Genomic DNA, 20,636 nt, shown 5'->3' with positions numbered 1-20,636 from the left:
TGTGTGCTACATGAAAAAACAGTCAGTATTTAACTAATGTGCAAAACAGAAAACTAATTTGAACCCCTTGCATTGTAACATGGTTTTGTCCAGGAGACTGAAATAAGAAGTTTCTCAAGTTAAGATCCTTAATGAATCAGGCCCCAGGAGAGCAGATATAAAAAGTAGGTAAGTATGAAATAGACAGAAGTGTCATCAATAAGGAACGGGTGGGCGTGGCTTGACTGGCCAAGGAGCATGATGCCGCAATTTGCGTCCTTACAGCACAACCCCACCCACTTCGCAGAGAGTGAGCCCCGCCCCCTGCAGAGTAGGCGACTATGGTCTGTATGTGTGTTGTGTATGTGGGTGGGGGACATGGTGTTTGGGGGAGAGCGGGTTAGTACTATTGAATGTCTGATATGGAAAGGGAATTACAGGACAAACCATACACTAATTAATAGTAAACAGTGTAGGTCAAGTTATATAGGGATATTGTGATGATAAGTAATAACTTGTCTGACCTTTCTACATTCCCAATAATAGTAATGGTAATTAATCACCTGATTTCATCTACCTCCTTCCTCCATCCCTCATACACCTCATTCTGGGCCCCCCAAAAAATGCAAACTTGCTCCTGGACAAACCATGTTGCAATACAAGGTGTTCAAATGCCTTTATTTTATTTATGTATTTGTATGCAGGTGAATTACTGGCTGCTTTTGCATGTAGCACACACATACTGGGCTGATTTATTTCACACTGCAATTTAGAGTTGAGCTAGGACACGTCCCTTCTCAACTCTAAATCTGTTTGTACATTTTAATTTACCCCCCCCCCCCTGCAGTGGCAACATGGTGTTCTTTTATTTTTGCTTTACTCCTAATTTGAATTGAGGTCCTCTGTGTTTCCCCTCTTTTTCTGTTCAGTTTCAGTACAGGAACTCACAATAAGGTGCTTTTTACAGGTTTCTGCTTTGTTCCACTGCCCAGGAGGCGCTCACCACTTTATTGTGGAATATTTGTGGCTCATACAATAGTTTCCACTGTGATATTGTGATAATGTAGGCGGGATGCAGCAGTGTAAACCTCTGCAGGAGTTCTGTCAGACAAAGGGGATTTCCATGTTCCACAGCACCTATGGTATTTTAGGGAAAATTTTAGTCACAATCTAACCTTTCCCTTTTCAGATCAGACCAAATTATAGACACTGGGAATAGCATTATGAATATACACATATATAGCAGCGTATTTGTCACAGACTGAGTGATTTCACAAACTGTGCCGCTAGTGATTGTTGCTGGCTTAACTGAGGCGCGGAATCTAATGGATGTCCGGTCTTCACTTGGATCACCCACGCCCAGGTGATGGACCTGGTAAGACATCCATAGGTCACAGCTGCCTGGTTTGTCCTGATAGGCAGTTGTTGACACTAAAATGAGAAGGGGACCAGGGACAAGACACAAATGAATTCGGGAATAGGTCAGGACAGGGAATGCAAGTGTTAAGTGCAAAAAGGAGCCACACCAGACAAAGATGGTTAGGAAAAGGGCCCGGTCCATTAACAAGTGAACAGACAGACAATAGACAATTCCAAGCTAGAAGCTAAGAAATTCTATCACTCAGCAATCTTGGTACATGCCGATGTCACAGCTACAATCATATACTAGCTAAATGAAAATGAATGCTAATGAGTCTTTCCTGGATTTATGCATGAGGCCAAGTGCAGGAGAGGTTTCCCGCTATATTGAACATTTGTCAGCTCAAAAGAAAGCCCACTCTATTCCAACATAAATATGCAGTCTGTGGACAGCAAAGTGTTAAAAACATTCAGGAGAGGTGCTATTTTTGTCTTCTCTTCCCCATAATCCATTTAGATACCTCCTGTCAGTCTTATTGAGGTATGATAATCCTTTTACAAGACACTAACGTCAAGGGTGTGGCCTAGTGGTAAAGGACATGTGTGACATCATTGGAGCAGGTATGACATATACAGTATCATTGGGGGCGTGTTTGGGTCCGAACTAGACTGGAAATATGACACAGAGCTGGCAAAACAGGAGCAGGCATTTTCCCCCTGCTTTGCTTCACAGAAGAATAACTATCTCTGGCGTTCACCTGTGCTGGGCATAACTGAAATGTAATTGTAAGATGTGTGAATCCGTTTTATTATTGGTGTTAATGTTGTTCTAAACACTAATACAGACAGTGCAAATATAACTATTTTCATTTATGAGCCAGACATTTGTGGCAACTGGTGGAGGAGAGTATTTGTAAATACCTATCCAAAAGTCTAAACACAGAGAAAAACACAGGTAATTAACACAATTAAGGAGTAAGGTAATTATGTTATTGCTCTCTGTAAAGTTCTTAGTAGATTCTACCTGATGACAATGTCTGCTCACACCCTAGACTAATATTTGCAGTCAGAGTTGCTCCCTTGCTTGACTTGCATTTCCAACCAATGTAAAGACGTCATGGAGGAGTAGGTACAGCTGTTACCTCATGTTCTGAGATGCAGGCCTGCCCACTTCAATTATTACTGCAAGTCCTTGGACTAAATAATAATTACAATAATATTATAATTGTTCAATGACAGTATGGTGGAAAAAATATATACATATGACACATGGGCAGCACGGTGGCTCAGTGGTTAGCACTTCTGCCTCACAGCACTGGGGCCGGGAGTTTGATTCCTGACCATGGCCTTATCTGTGTGCAGTTTGTATCTTCTCCCTGTGTTTGCGTGGGTTTACTCTGGCTGCTCTGGTTTCCTCCCACACTCCAAAAACATTCCGGTAGGTTAATTGTCTGCTATCAAATTGACCTTAGTCTCTCCCTGTCTCTTGTCAAGGTCATACTCATATTATCGAGTTTAAATGACCCCCTTAGTGCCTTGTTTCAGTCATTTACACAAAGTTTCCTTTATTTTGGTAGTTACCTCTATTAAGAAAGCAGGATTTGCTTTATAGTGGAGAGATATAGATTTATACAAAGGCTGCTACGGTCATATCGATTTCTGAATACTGAATTGTATTGACCGCTAACTATTGTCTCTATTACACATACACAGCAGCATGGCGCTTATTAAACTCTATTATATAATCCATAACAGTTATAAAGGATAAAAATAGGGTTATACGAGCACTGCCTGAGAATAAATCCCATTTTCATTTAATTCCTCTAAAGTCGTGGCCATGGTTATTTAGCTTGTTATGTCAGCTGAGCTGAGCGATTAGAAAGTACTTTTGTGACGTAACCCATAACTATCTTTGATTGGTCTGTTACCGTACCGTCCAACAATTATTCAGGCAAAGTTGGGACAAAATAAACCCTGGGGTAGATTTACTTAAACTTCTAAAAACGGAAAGTGGAGATGTTGCCCATAGCAACCATTTTCTATGATGTAATGGATAAATGATAGCTGGAATCTGATTGGTTGCTATGGGCAACATCTCCACTTTTCCTTTTTTTAAGTTTTAGTAAATCTACCTCCCTGTCTTCAATCCATCCAAATCACACGCCAGCCACTTTATGGTGAAGTTGTGCCCCTTTTAGAATCTGCCGATCAGGACAGTCCCTCCAAAATCAGGACTATTGGGAGGTATGTAGTCCAATGTAGACAACAAAGGTTCTTAACTAAAATATATGGACATGCATTCAGTTTTGTTTAAACTGTCTAATGGTTGATGCCTGCCCCCATGTCATTAAACAACCTGTACCCAGAAACAACAGACAGTCTTGAGTTTGGAGAGTAAAGGTATGAATATATGAAATTGTGGTAAAAACAGCCCAAAATTCAAAATGTATGTTAACATAATCTCTTCCTGCTCAATACGAGGGAAGAACAGTAATTTATCTAGCACATACATATTACACAGCGTTTTACAGAGATTATTTAATCATTCATACCACTCCTTGCCCAGTGAGCTTACAATCTATAGACCCTACCACACGGACACACACTAGGGTTACTTTTGTCAGAAGCCAGTTAACCTACCGGTATGTCTTTGGGTAGGCCCCTTTGCTTTGTTTGAGCTGATCAGCAAGGGGGAGGCAGCATGGTCCTTTGTGTCCTCTTATTCTAGCACCATGACCTCTGGCTCCCATTGTATCCAGTGTGGAGGGCACACTCTGCATTTATTGTCCATTAGGTCTACTGGGCCTTCTGTTATTGTTATGTCTAGGCTGTTTGTATAGATGGATTCACATTCCTGTTATAAGCAGAGGCTGCTGGCTCCCAGGTATTTCTTACTGCACCAAGTCACCTTTGTCTGAAGTTATTAAATGACAGATACAAGTTTCATTACATTTGTGTCTTGTGCATACTTGCCAACTCTCCCGGAATGTCCGGGAGACTCCCGAAATTCGGGTCGGTCTCACGGACTCCCGGGAAAGCTGGCAAATCTTCTGCATCCTGCTACTGGCACCCCAAAATGACGTGATTTGCGGTGAATCGCGTCATTTTGGCCCCGCCCCCGCGACAAAACAGCATCTTCGGGGGGGGGGGGGGGGGCAAAATGTCGTGTTTGGCCATGCCCCACCCCCATCCCGCCCACCAGTCACGCCCCTCTCCCTGAAAGAGTTATGAGAAAGTAGGCAAATATGGTCTTGTGTATGCTGTAGGAAAAGCATCTACCTTGACCTTGATTTATTTTCTACACTTCTAACTGCTGACAGATCTAGATTAAGGAATCAAAGTAACTTCCAGTAATTGTGTCACTTCTGTGATCTTTGTATGGCTCTGCTTTCATGAGAGTCATTAGGCCCTCACTACTGTCAGCCTAATAATGCCAGCGCCCTGCATTCAACAGCCGGCCAAACAGGATCGTCCTGTTCCTGGAGAGGACATGAAACTGCTTGGGTATGCTGGCACTAGTAGAACTACAAGTGCCAGCATACTGGCGCTTGTAGAACTAAAAGTGCCAGCATGCCCTGCCATCCATACATTATTAAAAAAATCCTTTCATTAAAATAAATATTCCCCCAATCCCTCGTTTAGTAGTTTATTACACACCTAATGCTCCCTGTAGAGCCCTGTTAAAGATAAATTAAAATATTGGTCAAATAAGTCAATCTGAATAGTTTATAAATTGTCTTCCCTGTGTGCGATGTGATCACAGTTTGATGAGACTAGCGGTCGTGTGTGATTGCTTCATAGCAGCGAGATGTAACCACATCGCTTGTATTAATATCACTGGTCCATCATATTTCCATAAAGACTCATTGTGCAATATGATATGCACAGCACTGCTAATGGCAGAGCTTCCATGTATCAAAGAGGTCTGAGGACAATGAGAGTTACTCTCCCATTGGAGGGGGTTTTACTCAAAAACAATACCAAGGTTATACTAACTTAAGCTGGGTACACACTACAGGGTTTTCGTCCAATAATCGGCTCAACCAGCCGACATACGACCGACCACTCGTTCAAAAGTCGGGTCAGTGTGTGCAGTGACACAATGCTCGAAAGTCTGCCCAAATCGACGATTGTCGCCTCATTTGGTTGGTCGTACCGTTAAATATTTTCGTTCCAATCTCGTTTCCGTTGTGTAGTGTGTATAAGTTTCCGACCGATCCACGACAGTGAGTGCGAATTTACAATCATTGCTCACGACAACATGGCTGTAAAAAGTTGCTAACAGGACGGCCGTTCTTCCCTTTATCATCTAAAACAAGACTAGTGTGTATGCAGTCCATGGACCGAGCGATCGGACCATCGATCGGGTGTAAAATCGATCGGCATAAAAAGTTGGTGGAAAATTCTGTAGTGTGTACCCAGCTTTAGACATTAGATATACTTAAGCTGCAACAATATTAATTTACCAAGTCTTTGTCCAGAGTCAACATTACCTTGCAATGTCAACCATTGTTTATTGCCTCTCACTATTCTACATTAAACATTGCATTTGGTTAGTAAACAATTCTCATTGTCTGTGCTAAATTCACTAGTTCTTATCCTAAATACAACATTGTAACAATGACCATTGTCCTTGTTTGACCTGTGTACTTGAAACCTGATGTTGGCAATAACAAAATGTATGACCCTATCTCTGTGACTATATTATCCTACTCTGACCAGTTGGAAGGCAGAGCATCCCAGAGAAGCTCATGTGCTGGACTCGCCACGCTTGCTAGTCTTGGTCATATTTTGTTCTGTTCATCTTTATCTTTTTTACTGCATCTGATCATTATTGTAAAATCTGTTTTGAATGTGTGATCCCATCACATCTTAATAAATAGTCTTTGTGCTTTGAAACCACAATGATTGAGTTGGACAGTCACTTATTTACCTTTAAGCCTTTATGCAGATGACAAGCCTGGAGACCTACCCACAACTAACCAGCCAGGAGCGGCTTCACTCTGATTGGTTAGCGTATGAGAAAGCCGCTCTCGTTGGTTCGTTGCAGCCTAGATCCCGCGTGTGTGTTTCCCTTATGTGTTAGCTTACACCTAAACAATTTATTGTGTTAATTGCTGTGAACCGCCTGGTGGTTAAAATAACTTTAACTTTAATCAATCTTGATGTGAGCTAAGAGACCTACCTCCCGGTGGTACTCCCTCCATCTGTCCTTTACGCCTAAAAAGGGGTCCAGTGAGACCAGGCAACAGTCAGGTATAACTGAGGGGAAATCAGGCAAAATTGGGCCTCAGGATAGTTTTGTCAGTAGTAGTGGGTGTAATCCTATCATCTAGTCCAACCTTAACATGTGTCATACTTGCCAACTTTTTGAAGTGCCCCCCGGGAGATCCCAGGGGGTGAGTGGGCGGAGTGGGCGGGGATTGATGATTTGTGTCATTTTGGCCCTGTCCCCCGTGATGTAATGACTTACATGGCATTTGACAGGAATTTGGGGGGGCTGGGCCAAAATGACACAATTCCTTGAGAATCGCGTCATTGTGGCTCTAATTGTGTCCCTTTACTAGGAAGTGGGCAGATGCAGGAGGATTCCCTACTCTCCCGAGTGTCCGGGAGACCTACCAGGAGAGTTGGCAAGTATGACATATATACACTGCATATGTAACTTGTACGCAGTAGAAGTAGGAGAAGACAGAGGACTGATGAGAATCCAATGATCTTATTTGATGCTAAAAAAAAAATTGTCAAGAGCCAGCACGATGAAGCTGATTGTCAGGTCATGCGATCAGCTCAGTACCGCTGACTAGCCATAAATCGTGTGGTGAGGAACCTAATCTCCAGCTAAGTAGGTCACTGCTACTAGTTCCCTTTATTTCTGCTGTAGATAGGACTGACCTTTTCCTCCATTAAGTTTCCAAAGAGATCTGGGACAAAGTGGTGGCATTAATGACAATAAAGAAAAGTTGATGGCATTAAATATCCCTTAAAGCAAAATCAAGATCCTTGTTTAAATTGTGTAGTCCAGTGACAGGTTTAGTCCTCACACTTAAAGGCTGAGGAAGGAGGAGGCTGATCAAAGAGGCAATTACTGGGTCTGAAAACTGGTCCGCAGGTAAAAAGGTGCTGTAACCCATAGCAACCTATAGTAATGATATCCCAATGGTTATCTTTCTGCTACAGTCTGGAAAACACAACATGTTTTCTTTATACCAGTTTCCATCAATGTGCCCAAAATATATACAACCAACACTCGGGAGGCATTGTCGCCTCACCCCATTACACATGAATCAAACATAGGAATTATGACCAGGGAAATGACTATTCTGTAGCAATGAACCATGGAGCACTTGTCAGGAAAAGTGTTAATAAGTCTTTGAGGCAGCTGAACTGTGAGTATAATATGTCACTGGGCCAATTGTTCTCTAGGGATGATAAAGAACAAAGCCGTGTCCTTCAGTGTCCCAGCCAGAAACATGATACAAGTAGCAGTGTTTGTCATGATCTGAAGGTCGCTGCCAGAATGAACTAGAGTTAGAACAGTTCAGTAACGATAGGTAAACCTGCTGGGCCTGGTCCATCCAGGCACGTCTCTGCCGATATTGAGCGTGTTGTACGCATGCCCAGAACCGGACTCTACGCCAGTAAGCGCAGCCCTGTCTGGTCCGTCTTCTTACGCAAAGGACACTTACTGCAGCCTACGATTTTGGAGAGTGAACGGAACAGGCAAGGGGCGTTCGCCCGTAGTCAATGCACAGCGAGGGCTCGCCAAACTCGAGCGCACACGGTCACGCCCAAATGAGCTCTGGGCATCTCAAAGTTACTTGTTTGTCTATTGTATCTCTTGCTCCAGCTACAGGGCTAGGCTGAGTCCTGAGTACTAGTGACGACATCTGTATATGCAGCTAGAACATGTTTGCAATCACAAGCAACTGTAAAAATGTATTTTATGTTCATTAGACATGAAGAACATCCTAATAAATGTATTTAATGGGGGAAAAAAAGTAAAAGATAAACTTTTTTTTATTGTTTTGTCATTAATCACTGTTTTATTAACTGGTGGCATTATTTCTATATTTTATTTTTCTGTGCGTTCTTTTGCCAATGTATATTCCACATAGGTATTGGACGTATCCTGCAGCGTCTTGTGCAGTAGAACAGAGCAGACCTACACCCGAATTCATCAGCGCACTTATCCTTTAGATCCGTTCCTTGTTGAATCCGGGAATACAAGGAGCGGATTCACGTAAATCGTCAGCCCATTATATTATCCAGTATTTATAAAGGACCACTGTAGCTGAAATATTATAATTATCCAATATATATAAAGGACTAATGTATGTGAATTATAATTAGTCAGTATTTGTATAGAACCAATGTAGGTGAATTGTTATAAATGATCCAGTATTTATAAAGCACCAATGTTTTCCGCAGTTAGTAAGCGGTGCATATATCTTCCTAAGAGCATACAATCTACAAGGTAGTTGAAGGATAGAGGGGCCATAATGCCAGACGTTTGGTTGTTAGCAGTAAGTTGTGGGCTGAGCATAGTGTAACTATAAGAAAACTTAGATATGACAACTTTAATACATATACATGGCCTATGTGGGCCACACACAGGTGGATTCTGCAGCTTGACCCATGCACAGAACCATTGGGATCACTTTCCAGTTTGACAGCTGATGTTGGTGCCCAGATTGGACAGATAGCACCATTCAGGCCAAATGGCCGGACCACTCTTATACCAGATGGTCACACCGCACAGGTCAATAGCGCATGGCTGCATGAATAGTCTGATTATAGGTTATTATCGGGCATTGTTCTTGTTGCATTGTTTCCTGTATTGTTGTCTGTGGTGGCAGCATTATGCTGACATAGTTGGATGACAAACAGCAGCAACTTACAATGGTGAATACATGAAACATTGCTGTCAATGAAGACTATGGGGTATATTTACTAAACGGCAGGTTTGAAAAAGTGGAGATGTTGCCTATAGCAGCCAATCATATTCTAGCTGTCATTTATTTAGTGCATTCTACAAAATGAAAGCTAGAATCTGATTGGTTGCTATAGGCAACATCCTCACTTCTTCAAACCCGCAGTTTAGTAAATCTAGCCCAATGTCTGCTTTTTCATATGTAACAAAGGCATTTTTTTTTTCCAATATTTTTAATGTACTTTTAGTTTTGCCCTGTTTTACTAGCCGGATATCAGACAGGGATGACATTACAAGGGAGCCTGTAACCTTTAGCTTCTCCGTTTTGGTTGTGCCCATTACCATATATACTGCTGATGATGTGAGAGGCAGCAGGGAATGTGGAGTGAATGTGGTACATGAGCCTGGACACAGCGCACTGAGTGTCATGAAGCAGAGGAGCCTGTAGTGGGGAGGGTCAATGTGGTTTTTCTCCTCTTTAATATATTGCTGTCTGTAAACAACTTTGTCTTCATGGACAGCTGTAGCAGCAGTGATGCCAGGATGTTGGGTACGGTTTTTCGATGGCCACAATTCCAACAGTGAGGAGTCCTACCAATAAAAAGCGAATTTAGGAAAAACCGATTTCAATGTAAATAGACTTACCTGAAAGCCGACGCTGCACATCTGCGATGCACCAGCATGCTGACCGCAACTTTTTCCCAATGACCTCTCCGGCACTACTATTTGACGACATTGCGACTTGTATTAATGTTAATTTAAAGCGGCAAAGTGTTTAAACACTTAACCTGCGGGGTCCCGACATTGCCGCTTTAAATTAACATTAATACAAGTCGCGATGACGGCAAAAAGTAGTGCCGGAGAGGTCTTCATTCGGAAGAAGTTGCGGTCAGCATGTTTGTGCAGCGTCGGTTTGCAGGTAAGTCTATTTAGATTGAAATCGGTTTTCCCTAAATTCGCTTTTTATTTGCAGGTCTCCTCGCTGTCGGAATTGTGGTAATCGTTTTAATGATTACCACCAATAGAAAGACTAATGAAAATGTATTGTGAAAAAGAAACATAACTAAAAATAACATTAAATAAAATATGTTTTTAAGCATATCAGTTGCATTTTATAGTGGTTAAAGCAACAATCCCATGAAAATAAATGAGATGTGTGTGTTTTGTTTTATTTTTAACACAAGTCACAGTGCCAGGCTATAAGAAGAATGTTGGTAATTTTTCCTTGGTTTGTTTCCTCAGACTGCAGGGTCATGTCACTACCAAGGCAACCACAGTCACGTTGCTAACTATGTAGTGAGAAGAGAGGTATTGGAACACCCCTCTGAGCTCAATCTGCCCTATGCACAGTAAAATCCTCAAAATCCCCCCCCATCACATGACATACCCTCTGAAGTCACATTGCATGCTGAGAGCTGTGTGTGTGACTGGCAGCTACTTGTCTGCCCTCCAGAGATATTTTGAAAAGGAGATAATAATTTGTAGGAATACAGCTAAGAAAACTGACTATCAGATGTGTGCTTAAAATGTGCTTTTCTTGCTATTTAAAAAAGAAAAAAGGTGGGATTGATACTTTAAGGTTTTCCTTCCAATTATGGAGTATGTTGTATAAATGACTATATATCAGGCTTAGGCAACTTGTGTTTCCTAATTGAAATGTATAAAAGTCAAGGGTTGTAGGTTGTCCATGAGGTTTCCTATTCAATAAGCATTGACAGGATCTGTCGTAATAAGAACACATATATCTCAATACACAACAACAGCACTAATACCAGAGTTTGAAATTGACATGTGACGTGTGACTTCTGCATGTATACATTTTAATGTAGTAATAATTAACCCATTCCCTTCCTGTGTTCTCAGGTTATGGATACACCACTCCCCTCACAGACTCCGGGAAAGCATTCTGCATCTTCTATGCTCTGATTGGCGTTCCTTTCACCATGCTGGTCCTCAGTGCGGCTGTCCAGCGGCTCATGGCCAACTTTACCTACCTGCCGATCCGCTACTTCCAGATCCACAGGGGCTTTGACCGTAAGAAGGTGACAAGGGTTCATTTTGTGGTCCTGAGCGTGGTGGTACTAACTCTATTCCTCGTGGTGCCCGCTGCCATATTTACCTCCATAGAGAGTTCCTGGAGTTTCCTGGATGCATTTTATTTCTGTTTCATCTCTCTCTGCACTATTGGGCTTGGAGACTACGTCCCCGGGGAGCAGAACTACCAGTGGCTTCGAGAGCTCTACAAAGTATCTGTAGCCTGTAAGTACTGGGCAGTGGTGGAGGAGGAGGGGGTGAACATAGGTCTACATGAGGGAAATGGAATTATCAGTGGCGCACACCCAGAAACCCCTCCCTCCGCTAACGCAGTGCCCCACTTAGCGGCACTGTACTATACAGCAGCCGTGGCGCTGTCAAAGAAGCGTCCAAGGCGGTGCTGTATTGTTAGTATGGGAAGGAGAATGAATTATAGTAGGGGAGAGAGAATGAATTATAATAGGGGAGGGAGAATGAATTATAGTAGGGGAGGGAGAATGAATTATAGTATGGGAAGGAGAATGAATTATAGTAGGGGAGAGAGAATGAATTATAGTAGGGGAGAGAGAATAAATTATTGTAGGGGAGAGAGAATGAATTATAGTAGGGGAGGGAGAATGAGTTATAGTAGGGGAGGGAGAATGAATTATAGTAGGGGAGAGAGAATGAATTATAGTAGGGGAGGGAGAATGAATTATAGTAGGGGAGGGAGAATGAATTATAGTAGGGGAGAGAGAATGAATTATAGTAGGGGAGAGAGAATGAATTATAGTAGGGGAGAGAGAATGAATTATAGTAGGGGAGAGAGAATGAATTATAGTAGGGGAGGGAGAATGAATTATAGTAGGGGAGAGAGAATGAATTATAGTAGGGGAGAGAGAATGAATTATAGTAGGGGAGAGAGAATGAATTATAGTAGGGGAGGGAGAATGAATTATAGTATAGGAGGGAGAATAAATTATAGTAGGGGAGGGAGAATGAATTATAGTAGGGGAGGGAGAATGAATTATAGTAGGGGAGGGAGATGGAGTTATAGTAGGGGAGAGAGAATGAATTATAGCAGGGGAGGGAGAATGAATTATAGTAGAGGAGGGAGAATGAATTATAGTAGGGGAGGGAGAATGAATTATAGTAGGGGAGGGAGAATGAGTTATAGTAGAGGAGAGAGAATGAATTATAGTAGGGGAAGGCAGGGCCATCTTTTCCATTGGGCACGATGGGTAGCTGCCCGGGGGCCCCACAAGCAAGGGGGCCCCATAGGCAGGGCTCTTAATGAGAATAAATAATCCAGCAAAAGAAAAAAACCTGCAAAAAAACCTACAAGGGTCACTGAGCAAGTACATCTATCTATCTCTATCTCTATATATCTATATCTATATCTATATCTGTATCTGTATACATCTATATATCTATATCTAGGGGCCCCGGTGCACTGCTTTGCCCGGGGTCCCATAATGTTGTTAAGATGGCCCTGGGGGAGGGAGAATGAGTTATAGTAGGGGAAGGAGAATGAATTATAGTAGAGGAGGGAGAATGAGTTATAGTAGGGGAGGGAGAATGAATTATAGTAGAGGAGGGAGAATGAGTTATAGTAGGGGAGGGAGAATGAATTATAGTAGAGGAGGGAGAATGAATTATAGTAGAGGAGGGAGAATGAATTATAGTAGAGGAGGGAGAATGAATTATAGTAGTGGAGGGAGAATGAGTTATAGTAGAGGAGGGAGAATGAATTATAGTAGGGGAAGGAGAATGAATTATAGTAGAGGAGGGAGAATGAGTTATAGTAGGGGAGGGAGAATGAGTTATAGTAGGGGAGGGAGAATGAATTATAGTAGGGGAGAGAGAATGAATTATAGTAGGGGAGAGAGAATGAATTATAGTAGGGGAGAGAGAATGAATTATAGTAGGGGAGGGAGAATGAATTATAGTAGGGGAGAGAGAATGAATTATAGTAGGGGAGAGAGAATGAATTATAGTAGGGGAGAGAGAATGAATTATAGTAGGGGAGGGAGAATGAATTATAGTATAGGAGGGAGAATAAATTATAGTAGGGGAGGGAGAATGAATTATAGTAGGGGAGGGAGAATGAATTATAGTAGGGGAGGGAGATGGAGTTATAGTAGGGGAGAGAGAATGAATTATAGCAGGGGAGGGAGAATGAATTATAGTAGAGGAGGGAGAATGAATTATAGTAGGGGAGGGAGAATGAATTATAGTAGGGGAGGGAGAATGAGTTATAGTAGAGGAGAGAGAATGAATTATAGTAGGGGAAGGCAGGGCCATCTTTTCCATTGGGCACGATGGGTAGCTGCCCGGGGGCCCCACAAGCAAGGGGGCCCCATAGGCAGGGCTCTTAATGAGAATAAATAATCCAGCAAAAGAAAAAAACCTGCAAAAAAACCTACAAGGGTCACTGAGCAAGTACATCTATCTATCTCTATCTCTATATATCTATATCTATATCTATATCTGTATCTGTATACATCTATATATCTATATCTAGGGGCCCCGGTGCACTGCTTTGCCCGGGGTCCCATAATGTTGTTAAGATGGCCCTGGGGGAGGGAGAATGAGTTATAGTAGGGGAAGGAGAATGAATTATAGTAGAGGAGGGAGAATGAGTTATAGTAGGGGAGGGAGAATGAATTATAGTAGAGGAGGGAGAATGAGTTATAGTAGGGGAGGGAGAATGAATTATAGTAGAGGAGGGAGAATGAATTATAGTAGAGGAGGGAGAATGAATTATAGTAGAGGAGGGAGAATGAATTATAGTAGTGGAGGGAGAATGAGTTATAGTAGAGGAGGGAGAATGAATTATAGTAGGGGAAGGAGAATGAATTATAGTAGAGGAGGGAGAATGAGTTATAGTAGGGGAGGGAGAATGAATTATAGTAGAGGAGGGAGAATGAATTATAGTAGAGGAGGGAGAATGAGTTATAGTAGGGGAGGGAGAATGAATTATAGTAGAGGAGGGAGAATGAATTATAGTAGAGGAGGGAGAATGAATTATAGTAGAGGAGGGAGAATAAATTATAGTAGTGGAGGGAGAATGAGTTATAGTAGAGGAGGGAGAATGAATTATAGTAGGGGAAGGAGAATGAGTTATAGTAGAGGAGGGAGAATGAATTATAGTAGAGGAGGGAGAATGAATTATAGTAGGGGAGGGAGAATGAGTTATAGTAGGGGAAGAAGAATGAATTAGGAGCTAATCTTGCATCATGGACATAAGGGCCTTTACAAAACTTTGCTATGGGGCCCACAAATGTGCAATGACAGATCTCATAACACTTAATGTAAACTTATAGACTAAACAAGTGATTGATATAAGAAAAGCAACCCAGATAGATTGGCACTTTTGAGGCAGGAACAATGTTAGATAAATTAGAGGACACATTTCCCAGTAGATATGTGAGGTTCTCCCATCAGAAGTTACTGTATGACTCCTGTTACTATTGCTGCATAGCAGCCAGGTAGAGTCAGAGGGATTACTAAAGCCAGATCATTCAGTTATGTGTGGTCATATACTGTGTGTCTCTCAGTTTCTCCCTTTGCTGTCTCTCCCTTTCCCTCTTGCACTCTCCTTCTTGTTCTATCTCTCGAATTGCTCCCACAATCGTTCTTTTCTCTGCCTATTCCATCACTAGTATTTAAACCTCTCCTTACTCCTCAACCCTCTCCCTGCTCCCCCCGCTCTGTCTCTGCACCAGCACTCACTTTATTTTTTGCTTCACCTATTATACGCTCTAATAGTTCTCCAGCTTTTTACCTCTTCATAGCCTTCCTTTTCTGACAATCTCTTCCTTTTACACCTCTCCTCTGTTGTTCTTCTGTTTGACATCCATTTAGCCTCCATCTTTCTCTACTCTACTTCTACTTCGGTTTCTCTGCTTAGACAACATCTTACATCATTTTTCTCTACCCCGTTGTTAGCTGTTTTGCTCTTAAGGTTTCCAAGGCCTACGGATCTTCTGTTCCTTCATCCTAACGTATCTGGTCATTTTCTCCTCAACAGTCTACCTCTTACTTGGCCTTATGGCCATGCTGCTCCTGCTCCAGACGTTCCACAAAGCTTCAGACCTCCATGGAATCACCGACCTCTTCTACCTCCCTCACCTGCATGACCAGGAGGACCAGGAGTGCATTCTGGAGACCTCAAACTCCACTGTGAGGGATGCAGAACCCAAGAGACCACTCACTGTAGGGTCCCAGACCAGCTATTCATCCATCAATCGGTAACCTAGGACCTGCTGGACATTGATCACTAAAGGAGCGAATCCTTCTTTGTTTATTGTGGTATAATATTAATAGGCCGCTTGTTAACCATTTAAACTCTTCATTACATAGAGAGATCACATGACCACATAGTTGGGCGCGAATATGACCTCATCATTGGGAAGAGAACCATATACCTGTTTACATTATGTTGAGAGTATAGAATGTATGTGTAAGTGTGCCACGCATAGCACAGTGCTCGGTGCTTTTGTTTTTACAAGTACTTTTTATTGATTCTGTATGCACAACCCACGTTTTACACCAACCACATATACATAGCAGGTCATATGACTAGTCTCATGCCATAACCGCACCTTATTCTTGCACACATATTGACTGAAATAAGACCAGTAAGCTATTTATTTTGTTCTCATCAATGCCAAAAGCATTTTCCGGTGTGTAGGAATTAAGAGAGGAGAACAGATCTCTGCCCCGTCTGTACTAGAATTCATATGTTGTAGATGATTAAATGGCTCTATGTTTTTACACAAACTCCACTGTAGTTGGAGGAAGTGAAGCAAGTCAATGACAAAGAGGGCAATAACAATCCATTAGTGAGACAATGGAGTGATGCAGATTACTGCTTTCTTGTTTTTACAATTTACTAATTAAAGGGGGAGCCCTGCACTAAAAAAATTAGTAAGAACTAACACCTTCTTTTACTGAGACAAATAAAAAGGGAATATAAAGATTGTTAGTGTTAGTGCCTTTTAATATGTTCGAAAATAAATGCAGTCGTTTTTTATTTAGATCTGGAAAATATAACTCACCGTTTGGGAAAAACTAATGTAAGAGTTTGTGATATTCCAGAACGTATTTAGAATTCTATGTATTATTCTTTTGCAGTCAATGTCTCCAACTTCCTGCGTTTACGGACCAATATCTGCTGTGTCTTATAATGTTTCTGTATCATGAGACAAGTTTTAAAACACATCAGAAAGTTGCAGAAATATTTGTTTGTTCATGTTAGTTCTCCTGGTAGATATGTATATTATTACACTCATTTTAAAATGCATCCTGTCATCCTCACACAATGGAGGTCATTTCACTAAACCAAATCTTTTTTTTGTGGCACTGTGTCCCTCAGTTTACACGTTAGCCTAGATTTCCGCCAAAGTACATGGGTTTGCGGAGTAGGCTGGCACCGTGCGCAGAGGAACAGAAGTCTGTACTGGGTGATTGGACGAGTTGGGCAGAGAGATGGCACTTCTGGAAGTTTGTGGTTCAAGATTATTGGATTGACATAATGGGGCATATTTAGGGGTATTCCGCATACTTGCCAACTCATCTGGAATTTCCGGGGTAGGTCTCCCAGACTCCCGGGAGAGCAGGCCATTCTTCTGCATTCTGCCTAGGAAGTGGGCAGAATGGTTGTTTCCATGACGCGATTACCGGCAAATCGCATAATTTTGGCTCCTCCCCCGCACTAAGATGACACATTTGGCGTCATTGAGGGGCCAAAATGATGCGATTCTATATGGGTAACAGGTACACTGTATATACCAATTCTGATGCCAGATGTTTGTGTCAGTATAATTTAAAGAGACATGAATTGTGACGTTTATTTATGCTGGGAGGGAATGCACCAGTGATGGTATGAGTCTGCTGAAGTTAATTTAGTGTTTTATGAGTAAGATATGTGTATTTACTGAGGACGTCCTGTGGCCTCACAGATAACAAGACAGGACCTGCGGCCATTTTGTGTCCTCAGTATCACAACACAGGTATGTGCAGTAAACAGACATTGTCACCTAGAGATGTGTTACATAAGGGGCTTTCCACCACTTTAATGTATTGCCCCCCGCAAGATTCACTACATACATTACTTATACTAATACTAATACATTGCTTTATCCATACCTCCCAAATGACCCAATTTCAGCTGGACAGTCTCGATTATAGATTATACCTTTATTTTTATTTTTAATTTGTACACAGCCTCCTCCATGCATGTGTCTGGCCCCACAGATGCAGATGAAATGAATATAAAATATTCATAAAGTATGTTTAAAAGTTGTTTTTTTATCACAAAGGAACCATCGATATATGTAGTTGTAATAAATGGCCTCCTAAAATCTAAACCTACCCAAAGTGGTAACTTACACCCTGGTTAAGTGCAGGCTCTGATCACAGCATAAGTCTTAACCATAAACCAAACTCCTAACTGGTCCGATTTAGGAGGGACAGTCCCACTATTAAGGGGCTTCCCTGACATCCCAGGAGGCGTATCCCACTCACAGCAACGCGGGGGTGTTTTCAACGAAGGGGAAGGAGGTAGGGGATGCATGGCAGGGCACAAGCACTGTCACAAATAGACCCACTAATGTATTAAAGCGGTTCTGGTTACAAACCTGACACTAGTGCCCTCTGCAGGTTAGGGGTGGAAATCACCTTGAACCTTCACCCTCAATTTTTGCATAATTGATGCATTTTTATTCCAATATTGTTAACATTATCCATGTGCTGATATTTTTTATTTAAATTATTTATATTTTGAAGCCATTTATACTGGGGGGTACTTTTTGGACCGGGGACCCCCAATGCATGACACAATTTGGCTCCTGCTTAGGGATTTCACACTGTAATTTATCGTGAGGTTGTTTGGTGATAGTTCACAATACCCCATTATCTCCCGCGCAGTGTCTGGTAGAATTGCTTTATGCGCTAACTACAGAACCAGGAACTAGTCAGTGGTTCATGGCCACAACACGGGATCTGACAGCCAGTAGTCCACTGATCCCTTGTGAAGGCTACCATCTGATGAATAATGGTTCAGCGCACAAAATGGCTGCCTCCACGTTCCGTAGACGATGGGATGGGATAACTGAGTTTATTTATTAAAGTGAGGTTTTTTTTGTGCAATCCTTGTGCAGGATTTGTACAACTATTTTAGTGGGTGCAAACTGCGTGTCCTTTCATGAACAAGGGGTGTTTTGTAAGCGGAATAATATAACAATTTGTATTAACAGTTTTTTTGCAATAAAATCTTTTAAAAAGACTATTGTAAAATGGTGTCATTCTGAACAGAGTCTGTATTGCACTCATTTTTAAAGTAAAAAGGCTTTTGTATTCATTATTACATATTAATTTATGAATTAGTAAGTGGTAATGACGTTTTTTATTTGTGGGGGTATTCAGTAACTTAATACTCTATACATAAATGTGTTGTAACCCATAGCAACCAGGCATCTTCTTTCCTTTTATTAGAATGACACAATCTGGTTGCTATGGGTTACACAATGATGACATCACCACACTCTGAGCCTTCGTATACACCACAGTATCACTGTACTTGTAGATATACATCAATACACTGTAATGTCTCACTGAGGTGCGTGTTATATATTAGGGAGGTGGAAACGTTGGCAAGTGTGCAATATGTGTATGTGCCTTCCCCCCCAAAGTGATACTGCCCCTATAAGGAGTGTCTCAGTATCACATATAGATAGATAGCTGTAGATTTTAAAGTTTGTTAATGGATTGGTGACTAACTAAGCGCATCAAATGATGAGCTGTCATTTCATGAATTTATTGCTTTCTCTGTATATATAATAACTGTATACTCACTTTCTCTACCTGATGTCAATGCAGTAAAATTGTTTTTAATAAAATGCTATTTACACCCTTAATATTGCGTTCAATGTTATTTTCGGGCAGATGTAGGTAGGTGTTCAGGAGGTTGACCATACTTTATGATGCTGTATACAATATGATGTGTATGTCATACTTGGCAACTTTTAAAACCTGTCCTCTGTCATGTGACTTGTCATGTGTAGGGGGGCGTGGTGGTGACGCCATTGTATCTTGATAGCCCCGCCCCTACTTTTTTTTATATATAAACGCCAAAATTCACTGCATTAAATAGCGGAGAGGGGGCTTGTGTGATTTTGTCATTAAGCCCCGCCTCCACAAGTGTCAGGGAGGTTGCCTACTCTTCCAGGAGTCCAGGACAACTCCCCGAAATTCGGGAGCCTCCCGGAAATTCTGGGTGGGAGAGCAGGCAAGTATGGTGTATGTATATAATGTATGCCTAATTTCATACCTGTCGCCCGGGAGTTGCTGAGAGCAGGTATGAAAGCGAGGTGGGCGGGACTTGATTCTGCCATTCACATCAAGTGGGCGACACTGAGGTGCTCGTTGAATTGGTTTGTGTGATGGCAGCCTGTACCCACCCACTTTGCATACAGACAAGCAAGATAATTGCCTGCTCTTTTGGGAGTCCAAGAGGTTTCACCATAATTCGGGAGTCTCTCGGATGTTCCGGGACAGATGGCTACTAATATTTATATAGTGAGAGGAATACTGGAAAAGTATATAGGAGGGGTGTACATTCCTTCATGGTACCTCCGAGACATATACATTGTGATAGCACTGAAAGGGTGTTTTGGTTTATTTTTGGCTACCACAGTAGCTGTAGCGGGAGCCAGTCTTGGAGGTAGTGGCTGTAAATCCACTGAGTAGGCAGTTAATTGCCGCCTCTGTCAGCTTGGGGAAGAGTGAATATTACCTTAAAGCACATTGATGACTAAACAACTGAGTATTAGGTGCCAAGTTTTGCTTGCAAAGGTTTTGTGAGCTGGGCACAAGGGCCACTCACTGTTAGTTGTATAGCTCTTAGTTTGTAGCTGGACAGGCAAAGATTTTGTTTTTGCTTATCCCCTATGTAGGAAAATCTGCACGCATATCCTATTATCCACTATTAATACAACTAGCGGTGAGCTATAGAAGGTTGTTTAGGCAGTGGAATGGGGTATTAGAGTGTGTAGAATATACATATACAATCATGGGAAAAACTGTGTTTCTACATATCAGAACATAACTAACAATCACATAGTTGTCACCAAGTCCTAAAATTTGATAAATCATCATGACAAATAATCCATAACCGATTTTACAGTTTTTTTATTCAACAAAAAAACAATCTGAACAAGCCATGTGTGAAAAAGTAAGTGCCCCCTTACTGGTTCCCTATCAGTAAAGAAGGTAATTTGAGCCAAGTGCTGCTAATCAAAAGCACTTCATGATTTGATGAACCTGAAGTGTTATGGCCTATATATAA

At 41.7% G+C, this 20,636-nt stretch overlaps 2 protein-coding genes across 2 annotated transcripts in view; both read left to right on the top strand.

The window, feature by feature from the left end:
- Positions 1–19,206, top strand: part of KCNK6 (potassium two pore domain channel subfamily K member 6) — a 29,297-nt gene extending 10,091 nt beyond the window's left edge. The window contains exons 3-4 of the mRNA XM_075187093.1: positions 11,135–11,530; positions 15,318–19,206. Coding sequence (XP_075043194.1) covers positions 11,135–11,530; positions 15,318–15,541 — 620 coding nt within the window. The 3' untranslated portion in view covers positions 15,542–19,206. The remainder of the gene's footprint in view (positions 1–11,134; positions 11,531–15,317) is intronic.
- Positions 1–20,636, top strand: part of DPF1 (double PHD fingers 1) — a 199,084-nt gene that overhangs the window by 40,469 nt on the left and 137,979 nt on the right. The window lies entirely within an intron of this gene.

Source organism: Mixophyes fleayi, chromosome 9 (genome assembly GCF_038048845.1).
Source record: "Mixophyes fleayi isolate aMixFle1 chromosome 9, aMixFle1.hap1, whole genome shotgun sequence".
NCBI classification, from domain to species: Eukaryota; Metazoa; Chordata; class Amphibia; order Anura; family Limnodynastidae; genus Mixophyes; species Mixophyes fleayi.
The sequence above is the reverse complement of the archived record's forward strand: the minus strand, read 5'-3'. Positions and strand labels throughout refer to the sequence as shown.